Source organism: Ctenopharyngodon idella, chromosome 10 (assembly GCF_019924925.1).
Source record: "Ctenopharyngodon idella isolate HZGC_01 chromosome 10, HZGC01, whole genome shotgun sequence".
NCBI lineage: Eukaryota > Metazoa > Chordata > Actinopteri > Cypriniformes > Xenocyprididae > Ctenopharyngodon > Ctenopharyngodon idella.
The window spans coordinates 33,674,253-33,685,932 of record NC_067229.1 but is presented as its reverse complement, the minus strand read 5'-3'; the positions used below and the strand labels follow the sequence as shown (position 1 = coordinate 33,685,932).

General features: G+C 35.7%; 2 protein-coding genes across 4 annotated transcripts in view; both read right to left on the bottom strand.

The window, feature by feature from the left end:
• Nucleotides 1-603: 603 nt before the first annotated feature.
• Nucleotides 604-5,287, bottom strand: npm1a (nucleophosmin 1a). Its single transcript, XM_051909362.1, has 11 exons — nt 5,122-5,287; nt 3,986-4,065; nt 3,759-3,878; nt 3,546-3,639; nt 3,319-3,428; nt 3,162-3,241; nt 3,009-3,078; nt 2,033-2,110; nt 1,792-1,932; nt 1,537-1,611; nt 604-1,391 (listed from the first exon to the last, which is right to left on the bottom strand). Exons 1-11 carry the CDS (start codon nt 5,159-5,161, stop codon nt 1,350-1,352), a joined length of 930 nt encoding a protein of 309 aa, XP_051765322.1. The 5' UTR covers nt 5,162-5,287; the 3' UTR covers nt 604-1,349.
• A 1,376-nt stretch (nt 5,288-6,663) lies between these two features.
• Nucleotides 6,664-11,680, bottom strand: part of kcnip1b (Kv channel interacting protein 1 b) — a 42,124-nt gene continuing 37,107 nt past the window's right edge. For all 3 annotated transcript variants that reach the window (XM_051909364.1, XM_051909365.1, XM_051909367.1), the window contains exons 2-8: nt 11,500-11,624; nt 10,463-10,532; nt 10,297-10,367; nt 10,091-10,198; nt 9,907-10,011; nt 8,159-8,221; nt 6,664-7,772 (exon numbers count right to left, since the gene is read on the bottom strand). In XM_051909364.1, the coding sequence (XP_051765324.1) occupies nt 7,725-7,772; nt 8,159-8,221; nt 9,907-10,011; nt 10,091-10,198; nt 10,297-10,367; nt 10,463-10,532; nt 11,500-11,624 (590 nt within the window). In that variant the 3' untranslated portion in view covers nt 6,664-7,724. The remainder of the gene's footprint in view (nt 7,773-8,158; nt 8,222-9,906; nt 10,012-10,090; nt 10,199-10,296; nt 10,368-10,462; nt 10,533-11,499; nt 11,625-11,680) is intronic.

Below are 11,680 nucleotides of genomic sequence, written 5' to 3'. Positions count from 1 at the left end.
CTTATGTCAGTCTACAGCAGTCTTCCGATGAGAACTTAGGCCTACATTTAATAAACGTCTAATAAAAATATTAAAGCTATATTTAACAGATATACATTAAAATAATCTAACTTGATTCAACTGCTAAAAAGGTGTAGAACAAAGTTATGGACAAAATAGAGTACACAAAAATTTGAAACATTTTATAACCATTTCTGGCAAAATAGCAAACCGTACTGTGGCACCAATGAACGACCTGATATAAACGTAAAAAAAAAAAAAAAAAATTTATATATATATATATATATATATATATATATATATATATATATATATATATATATATAATTTTAATCAGTCGAAACGTTTCTGTGCAACACGAGGCGAAATACAAAACGCGCGAAAGTAACACTATAACGCCACGGCGGTGGTATTCTCAACTGTTCCTGAGGTAATCTTAGAACTGAAAAATTTACATTAGTCACTTATAATTTTGTTTCAGCACGTTGAATTAAGACATCCGCACATATAACACTAATATGTATATTATATGCTATATGTAGGCTCTCAGCTGCTCATACTACTTAAAAATGCCACTTATGGTCCAAAACACTGCACAGTAGCTGGGTTTAAACCTGAAATATAAACTTTATTTGCATTTAAACAGATTCAAGGAAGTCAAAAAAGGTGAACAAGAGAACCGCATCTGAACCGTATTCATAGATTGAGTCCTGATTCTGTTGAGATTTAGCTGCACAGATTGTGACATGAACTAAAATATACATTGTTGGCATTTGGATTTATTACAGTTGACTAATCAAACCCAAACACTTAATACATTCCACCTTCTAGCATGTTACAGGGTATGGACAATTACAAAAATAACACACTGCTGAAATAATGTTATTCATCATTGATACCATTCTGAAACCCACTAATGCATCGCAAACCAAGTCAAGCGTTTCAAGATTTCAATAAATCAACTTCTCAGTCGCATCTCTAATCAGAATACAATGCACATATTTCCATGTCATTTTAAAATCATGGACGGGTACAGTCAACAAATCTCCATATAAATTAGAAGGTTGAAATCTTCTGCTCAGAAAGTCATTTGAGCAACAAGGCTGCCAAATGAAGGCCACACTCTATGGACATGACAACACCACAGGGGTGAGGAGAGGGCAGATTGCAAAGGATGAAAAAGGTCATGTTCTGAGTAAAGTCTATTCAAGGAATGGCACGGATTTGACATAAAAACTGAAGGGTATGGGGACAAACAAACATAAAATTGTGGGTAACAAAAACTAAAATCTTGGGCAAGAAAAAAAGGCTTAATAATTTAAGCAAAATAAAAAAGTGTTTCAGTTCTTCTACTTGACACTCTGTCTCCACTTCCAGAGCTCCTCAATGACCTTGGGAGAAAAACAAAAATAGAAGAACAGGTAAGACATTTCATTCATGACACTTCGCCTGCACACACACACACACATTATATAAAAAAACCACCCTGTCTTTGACCTAAACATCAATGTCAAAGAAAAACAGCAATACACGTACCTTTGCATCAGTGGCCTTGAAGCAGTTCTTCACATAGTTCTCAAACTTTGGCTGTAGTTTTGGTAGCGATACACCCTACAAAAACAAAAACAAACATGTTGAAAGTGATGTCTTCAGGTATGATTATTTTGGCAAGAATATTATGCATCAACTACACTGTATCCCATCATCAAGGTATGGAATGGTAATGGTTTCTTACCACACACACATTAACTCATTGTGACTTATGCAGAGAGGATGCAAAGGAAAACACACCTTTTCTACACTTGCCATCATCTTGGCCTTGATCTCTGGGACAGTGAAAACCCGTGGTGTCTGTGGCGTTTTAGGTGACTGTGGTGTTTTAGGCGTCTGTGCTTTCTTGTCACCCTTGTTGCCCTTTTCTGGAGTCTTGTTCTGTGAGAGCAAAATATCAAATCAGTAAGGCTAGAGAGACTTCAGCAAATGCTGCAACTCAAGAGTGGACAATTTTCTTTCAGGAGAAAGAGATGTTAACCTGTTTAGCAGGTGTACTGGGCTTGGGTCCTTTTCCATTCTGTGCAGGGGTCTGTGGTTTGGATGCAGTCTTCTTTTCCTGACAGAACAATAGGGGAAATATGAAATAAGCATTTCTGATTACACTTTTACACATCCTACAAAACTTAAAGGATTAGTTCACCCTAAAATGAAATTTCTGTCATTAATTACTCACCCTCATGTCGGGCCAAACCCGTAAGACCTTCGTTCATCTTCAGAACACAAATTAAGATATTTTTGATGAAATCTGAGAATTTTTTTTCTCCCATAGAAAGCAACGAAATTAACATATTCAAGGTTCAGAGAAGTAGTAAAGACATTAAAATAGTCAACGTGACTACAGTGGTTCAACCTTAATGTTATGAAGCGACGAGAATACTTTGTGCGCAAAACAAAAATAACGACTTTATTCAACAGTTTCCTCTCTACCCTGTCATTTTCTTACATAGTTTACTTTGAAGACGCACTGCAAAGCTTTTGTGTTCTACGTCAGAACGCCGACTCTGTGTCAGCATCACACGCATCGTGGTGCTCACGTGAACAGCGTCAGCCAATACTGAGCCGGCGTTTGGACGTAAACACGGAAGAGCTGCACTGTGTCAACTGTGTAGAAGACTGACAGGGTAGAGGGGAGAAAAAATAAAAAATGTTGAATGAAGTTATTTTTATTTGTTTTTGCACACAAAACGTATTCTCATCACTTCATAACATTAAGGTTGAACCTCTGTAGTCACATTGACTATTTTAACGATGTCTTTGCTACTTCTCTGGACCTTGAATGTGGTAATTTTGTTCTATGAGACACCTCTCAGATTTCATCAAAATATATATCTTTTATTTGTGTTCTGAAGATGAACGAAGGTCTTGCGGGTTTGGAACGACATGAGGGTGAGTAATAAATGACAATTTTCATTTTTGGGTGAACTAACCCTTTAAGGTGCCTGAACTCATCTCACCTTTACAGGTGACTCTTCTTCACTTTCTTCCTCTTCATCGTCATCATCCTCATCATCATCCTCTTCATCACTGGAAGGTAAAATGGAAATATAATTTTATTTAAAAATAGCTGCTATTTCTATAACACTAAAGATGGCAAAGACCACACTTACTCAATTTCATCGTCGTCATCATCATCGTCATCATCATCCTCCTCCTCCTCCTCCTCTTGTTCATCCAACTTCATTTTTTTCTATGAAAGTTGGTTAAAAAATCAGCTACAAAATTTAAGTATCATAATGAATCCTAAAAATTAATTTAAGAACTTACTGAAGGCTTAGCAGTCAGTGATGCTGGTCTCTTCTTAGCTGTCGTCACGGTCTCTTCTTCTTCTTCCTCCTCCTCCTCCTCTTCATCAAAGGACTGGTCTCCTCCCATGACTGAAAGAAAGATTTCAATAAGAAACTTAGTGAGGCTTCCTGAAGCAGTTTTCCACATGTTTATCTGAGACAACAGTAAATAATCATAGACCTCCTCAAGTATTATCAAGTACTCACTGACGAGATGCTGTCCACTAATGTGAACTGGACCAGAACCAGAACGTAGACGGAACACAACAGGTGGAGTGATCTCAAACCCACCCAAACACACCTGAAATACAAACACATCTATAGTTAAAATCAAACAGAGCAATTCCAGGAGATAAACTCAAGCTTAACCAAAAGATGTGTGAAATGACATTGCTCATTAGGGACGATGACTCTGCTTACACTGGGGAGGGTGGAAGGCTTGAGTGTGGCCAGAACTGCTTTAACCTTCTGACCCTCTGAATCGTGCCCTTCAATCTCCACAACGTTCAGTTCATCTTTTGTTGCGGGATCAACGCAGGCCTGCAGGAACAGGAACAAATGTCTTAGGTATAACATTTAAATGTTAATAAAACTTTGATGACCATTTAAAACGACCCCAGAGAGGTTAGACAGCAAATGCAACATACCATTCTGACTGATAACTGATGATCATAATCATCATCCTCTGGATTAAAACTGACATCCTTGCCTGCCTTGAGCTCACAACCTGTAAACACAAACAAAAGTTTATATTAAATTAAAAGCATTAAGACACCTTTAATAAAGGGTAGTGTAACGTAACTAACTTCAGAGAACCGGTACTTTCGATCAACTCTTTATCAAAACCAATGCAGTGATTCATTTACGTCGACACGTGGTCCCTACACGGATCTTGGTTTAATGAATCAGTCAGTGAATCGCTCGGTTTGATTAAATCCGATTCGTTAAAGTATTATTTCTAGCCGTCATTTCACTGCATGACGGTTTTATTTGAGAACATTTCAAACGGTGTATTACCGCAACATAACTAACTTTATGTGAAAGCAAGAAACTCCACGTGGCGAGATTTGTGAAGTGCTCTTTTTTGGTACCAATAGTTTGCAACCCCGTTAGCACTGGTATAATTTGATCAAATAACAGGGTATGTTTGTTAAGAAAACAAACGAAAAAACAGTACATACTGAACATCCAATTAACTTATTGGATATAACGAAGAATACAACTTTCAGCTTCAAGCTAGCAAGAGAAATTAATACACTTAATGCGTTTTCTCATCTAACACGTGTAGCACAGTGACGCCATTTTGGAGCGCCAAGGCCAATGCACGTGTTTAGAGAGCGCGTGCAGGGAGACATGAGCAGTGAAGGTTTCGTTTTCGTTGCTTTAAATACATTTAATTCATAAGTTAATTTGATCATAAAAGCTAGAACAAACATAAATTGGTGTCAGGTTAACTGCTGATTATCCTTATGAGATTAACCTTGTGCTAATCGATTAGCTAGTGCGAATTCATGCTGTACACGTGCTTTAGTTTGTCACTCCATATCAAGGCATTTAAGAAAGATAATACAATGTAATTACACCGGTTAAAACATCAACATTTGCTTTTAAGCAGTTTGAGTCTGATAATATAACTTGGGCTAGCTGGCAAGCTACCACAGTACGCCATCCTCAGTTTGCTTAACTTACAAGTTCATATTGCCACGTTTACGTCCTATACGTATGATCTAATAGACTGTATGACACAGAACGGATCAGGTTAAGTATTTAATGTATTACATACCGTAAAGGAAGGTTTGGGGACCCATTTGTTCGAGATCCATCTCTGCAGTCTATGTATGTGTCTGGACGTAGGGTGAACTGTGTCGCGCGCTCGAGTGCAGGATGGACACACTAACCCACATTGAGAATATCACGCCCATTATGGGACGGTCCTCCAGTCCAGCCAATGAATGAACTCCATAGACAGAGAATCACGGAGTTAGGGTATGATTGATATGTACTGAAGAGAGCATGAGACTGACCAGACTAAGCATGTCTTAAAAAAATTTAAATTCAATATATTACACTCTCGAACTCCGTGCATTAGAAAAACAATGCACTTTTATTTTACTTCTTGTTTCTGTTCGGAATTGCACTGGAAGGATTTGGTAAATTATAATGGATTTTTTTTATTTTTTTTTTATGTGTGGTAAAGATTAGAATTTGATGTGATATTGCCAAGTAACAGATGAATACAAACTTCTGTATTTTGATTAGGAAGTATTTATTTATTTACATACTTATTTTTAATTACTGAGCTGATTTATTTTAATATCCTTAATATACACTATTATTTATGCTTTGTCAGGTTATTCCCTGCTGTTCGTGACACATCCATTTTTGTTGGGTTGCAAACTCACTAGTTGAGTACCACTGATCTATTCTGTTCTCCGTTTCATAAAATATCAAAGTTATCACAGTGAAACATTTTAATAAAACATTTACATTGTTGATTGAGATTAAACATTTAATGAATTTCAGAAGTCATAATCCATTTTTTAAATAATAATAATAATAATAATGCACTATATAGGAATGTCATTCATGCTCTCCAGCACCTATACGTAAAAATAATAATAACCCAGCAAAATAACCCAACAGACTGAACCCAACATTTAAGTAAAAACACAACAAAATTTTTAGAGTATAATAATAAACAATGAAATAAGAAAACACAGCTGAATGTTATTCCACAAACGTACATACTGTGAGGTACATGAATATTGAGTTAGTAACTGAATTATAATTATGGCTGCCTTTTCAATTATGACATACCTCCTTATTGAGAAATCCATCTCTGACAATGTCATAAACACTTTACAATAAGGTTCATTAGTTAAACATTAGTTAATGTATTAACTAACATGAACTAACCATGAGCAATACATTTGTTACTGTATTTACTAATCTTTGTTAATGTCAGTTAATGAAAATACAGTTGTTCATTGTTTGTTCATGTTAGTTCACAGTGCATTAACTAATGTTAACAAGATTTTAATAATGTATTAGTAAATGTTGAAATTAACATTAACAAAGAATAATAAATGCTGTATAAGAGCAGTTCATTATAAGTTTGTTTTAGTTCATGTTAACTAATGTAGTTAACTAATGAACCCTATTGTAAAGTGTTACCATGCCATTCATACTCTCCAGCACCTACGTAAAAATATTAATAATAACATAGCAAAATAACCTAAAAGACTGAACCCAGCATTTAAGTAAAAAAAAAAAAAGTTTTATTATAATATAATAATGAACAATGAAATAATAAAACACAGCTGAATGTAATTCCACAAACGTTTTAATAAGTTTTGACTGAGATTTGAATTGCACAGCATATTTCTGATATTTCGTTTTCACAGTTTGTATTTGCCTCACTGGACATTTCTTCATGTGGCACCACACTTGCAATTATATACATAGCTTATATTTCTTATGACTCAACCTGACCACTTGACCTCTATATAAATATTTCTTTCCACCTTTATTTTATGTAATTTATCTGGGTTTTTGTTCTCGTAAATATACTGTTTTGTCCAGGGACTAGATTGTCAGTTGTGAATTTGTAATCTCTTAAGTACTCCTCACATACTCCCACGTAGACACAAACATTTTTAACTTCTGTCCCACCTTATTCACTATGATCTAGTGGGCAAAAATGGCTTGGCAAGTACTGAGACAGATAGACATAAACGGGCAGACTGGAAACAGCAATTACTAACAAACAACGCTGACAACACAAAGACACAAAATCAACATCCAATTAAGTATCCCTCAAACCCCATGTCATAGATAAATCATAAAACTATTTTTGAAGGCCAAGATAATTTTCAAGCAACTCATAGGGAACATATCTGCTGTTTTTTTTTTTTCATTTTTTTTTTTCATGCAAGCTCTTTTGGCAAGAAAGCAAGCATAGGAGGCTGTATTTCCTCCTGGATGCAGTTCCAGTACACCAAGAGTCCTGAGCTCTAGGGTCAAGCAAACGGAAAAAGTTTGAGACTGGCGTTCCTTTTCACGGGGAAAGAAGGGTGTTGATCATCGCCACCCACTAGTCGGGCATCGCACAATGCCTTTCAAACATATGCAGTCTTCCGTGGCTGGATCAAGGTGGATTCTGGGCTGATAGTCTCCCAAAACACCAGCAAGAGACAACATTAAATATGTTACAATGTTTGAATAGAGAGAGAAAAACAAAGCCTACAGACTCTCATCCCTCTCAGGCCATAATATCCCCCCAGAACTCAGTCCATGTGAAAGCAAATATATATTTAAACATAAATCCCTCTTGCTTTCTTTTTCCCACTCTCTGTTTTGCTATTTTCTTCTTCTGGTTGATCTTCTCTACATCACATTTTCAAAGAGCTGCATGGATTTCATCATATTTTCATCCTGGTGAAAAAAAGAGAAACTTTTACATGTAGTTCATCTGTTTGACCACACTGTGGCAGCATAATCTTTTCAGTGAAACTGGATCACGTTACATGAACATCGCAGTGGATTTTTTTTTTTTTTTTTTTTTTTTTTCCCCAGTTATTACATATGTGGCAAAAATAGCAGGAAAAAAGTATATTTTTAAATACCATGCATAAAATTTCCCTTCTACCGGACAGATATTACTGAACCAAACAATCAGCCTCTGTAAACAGTAAGAATCTGTATAACTAGTGCTCTTTTAAGCCATAAATAATTATTATGGTTCTGAATTGTGAACATAAGACTAAGGCAGATGTAAGTAAAACAGCTGAAATCACTTACAGCATGTAATGTGAACATACCTCCTGACAGGCAAGAACAAACTCCTCCAATGTCACAACTCCATCTTTGTTTTTGTCCATTTTCTGTAGGAGAGAGAAAATTTATTTAGGTTGCTCTCATTTTTTTGTTGTTGTTGTAAAAACCACGCACAGGGAACTGCTATGGGTGAATATCACTATTCTGTACATGTTTCACGCCAAAATTGAAAGAAATGTATAAATCAATAAGGAAATGAAGCCTACATGTATTTCGAACCACATTTTACTAACAAGAATCTAATGAGAATCATCTGGGAATTTAAAAAAAGAACCAAAAATCTTAATAGTCCTAAAATATGCCTATGTGTATATATACTTACATACATACAGTAAACGTGATGTCTGGAGGAGATATTAGTTTTTAATGACCCTAAAAGTTAGATTAAATCATTAAAATATATGTATTTAATATGTTTAATTTTTTTTTTTTTTTTTTATAAATATTTTACATATGAGGGAAGAACAAAACGCTAAACTTGGTTAAGGTATTTATCTGACAAAATTATTTGGCAAAAAAGGCAAACTACAGCTACAGGTTTTATTTTATTATTCAAAAAAAAAAAAAAAAAGTTCACAGAAAAAAAAAAACATTCATTGGCTACAATATAATCAGTTATTAATATTTCGTTGGTTCTTTCTTGTTTTTGCATGTGTTCATAATTGCTTGTATGACACCCTGGCCAAAAATTATGTCCACACAATTTGACATGTTTCATCACAAATAAAACAATTGACTCCATGCACAACTATACAATATGCTTACAAAATCTTTAAAGGATTAGTTCACTTTCAAATGAAATTGACCCCAAGCTTTACTCACACTCAAGCCATCCTAGGTGTATATGACTTTCTTCTATCTGATGAACACAATCTGAGATATATTAATAAATATCCTGATGCATCCGAGCTTTATAATGGCAGTAAACAGGGGTCACGAGTATGAGCTGAAGAAAGTGCCTCCATCCACATCCATCCACCATAAACGTGTACTCCACATGGCTCCAGGGGGTTAATAAAGGCCTTTTGAAGCAAAGCAATGCGTTTGTGTAAAAAAAAAAATCCATATTTAACAAGTTATGAAGTAAAATATCTAGTTTCTGCCAGACCGCCTTCCATATTCAACTTACGAAGAAAGTGTAAACTGGCGTCGCGTCAGTTAAGCTTTTTCCATAAGTTGAATAGGGAAGGCGTAGGACGTAGCGTAAGCTTTTTGAACTGCAAGAGTTTTACACTTTCTTCATACGTTGAGTACGGAAGGTGGTCTGGCGGAAGCTAGATATTTTACTTCATAACATGTTAAATATGGATATTTTTTACACTAACCCTAACCCTAACGCATCGCTTCGCTTCAGAAGGCATTTATTAACCCCCTGGAGCCATGTGGAGTACACGTTTATGATGGATGGACGTGGATGGAGACACTTTCTTCAGCTCATACTCGTGACCCCTGTTCACTGCCATTATAAAGCTCGGATGCGTCAGGATATATTTATTAAAATACCTCTGATTGTGTTCATCAAAAAGAAGAAATTCATATACACCTAGGATGGCTTGAGGGTGAGGAAAGCTTGGGGTCATTTTCATTTGAAAGTAAACTAATCCTTTAACAAATTTAATATTTGAAAAGGGTGAAGATGTCAACTTTCCTAGGCTGGCCATCACCTTTGGCCACTAATATATAAGACCTGGATGTTTTTGAAAGATTCACTGAATAATTACTTATTACTGACCTCAAAGAAGGCATCCACATGCTGCTTTGGTACGTCCCCTTTTAAAGCTGGATACGTGTACTTCCCCATCATGTCATAGATTGCCCTCACTATCTCTGTCATTTCCTGTGAGGTACATGAATATTGAGTTAGTTACTGAATTAAGTTATATTAATTATGGCTGCCTATTTTAAATATGACATACCTCCTTATTGATAAATCCATCTCTGTTGATGTCATAGAGATGAAATGTCCATTCTAGTTTATCTCTGACTGTCCCCCGCAGTAGAGTAGATAGTCCCATCACAAAGTCCTGAGAGAGAGCGAGAAAATAAATCCTGTGTGCAATGTCACTAAAACATATATTTTCAAGCTGTGCCGAAACTGCACACAGGCTCATAGTCTTCATACCTCAAACTTTATGGATCCATTATTTCCGGTGTCAAACGCATTGAAGAGATAATGTGCATACGTGCTGGCATCTGGTACAGCAGATGAAAACATTAAACACTTAAGATTCCCCTGAAATATACCCATTGTAAGCATGTAATATTTAAGGATTTTACTTTGCAAGTACCTCCATGTGGAAAAAACTGTGCGTAAATGTGCTTAAATGTCTCTTCATTCACCACTCCACTTGGACACTCCTGAGGGGGGAAAAAATACTTCATATTATTGGCTTGAGACTGATTCCTGCATATGCAAATTGGATATGATAATTGGAGCTCCACAGGTCCCCAGTGGATGTAATTGCAGGTGATTCATTAAATGATAAAAAATATATAATAATATAATATAATGATATAATAATGAACAATTATTTAAACAATTGGTTACACTTTATTTTAAGGTGTCTGTGTTACAGTGTAATTATATATTTAAATACTGAGTAATAATAATTAACTATGTACTTACTATAGGGTATTAGGGTGTGGTTTAGGGTTAGTTGCATGTAATTATGCGTAAGAATTTATAGTATTTATTTACTATAGTAACTACAAGTAACATGTAACAAGGACACTAAAATAGTGTTCCAAAAATGTTAGTATAGACTATTATATTAATAAATGTGATTTTTATACATTTTTAATAAGTATTCGACAAACCACATGCAGTTACATAACATGTTAATGAAGATGGTGAGATATGACAGGCTTCAGTGCTCAAACATAAAAGTCGAGAAGCACTGCCATAGAATACTACACACTATTTTTTGTCAATCTTTTTTTAACACAACAAATATGAGCTGCTGTGTGGGTGTGTTGCTGATTGTTTATGTGTGTCTAATACAGCGTGTGAATGTTGGTATTGTGAAATATGACTAGCTGACTGTTGCTTGAGGCTAGCGCACAGTGATTAGTGACACGCTGGATAATGCAAAGAGGAACAATAAGAGTTTACAGAGTTTTAAAGACAGATGAGACATGGCAAACAGAACCACAGGGACAGTATATGCAGATGAGATGCGATGATTCATAAGAAAAGATATTGAGGCATAAAGATGTATTACATAAACACCATAAGCTTGTGAAAATGTGTCAAAAGAAATTTGTGAAAAGTAAATGTGCAGATGTGGGAGTGAAGAGAATGAGTGAGAAATACCAGGCAACGTACATTTTTGAAGCCTCTGTAAAGGACTTGTAGCTCTTGCTTGGTGAAGTTTGTCTGCGCCTCGAGCTGCTCGAGACCCTCCGGCCGATGGCAGACCATTGTCATCTCTAATTCATCATCTATTTTATCTAGAGAGAGAAAGAGAGCGACATGTCAGTTTTAGGCTGATAAATGGTCACAGATT

Excerpts from the sequence above, each read along its gene's own strand:
- npm1a (XM_051909362.1), bottom strand. The coding sequence starts at position 5,161 with ATGGATCTCGAACAAATGGGTCCCCAAACCTTCCTTTACG. Across the intron at positions 3,079-3,161 it reads GATGACGACGATGAAATTGA|TGATGAAGAGGATGATGATG; the intron begins GTAAGTGTGGTC and ends TTTACCTTCCAG. Across the intron at positions 1,392-1,536 it reads TCAAGGCCACTGATGCAAAG|GTCATTGAGGAGCTCTGGAA; the intron begins GTACGTGTATTG and ends TTTTCTCCCAAG.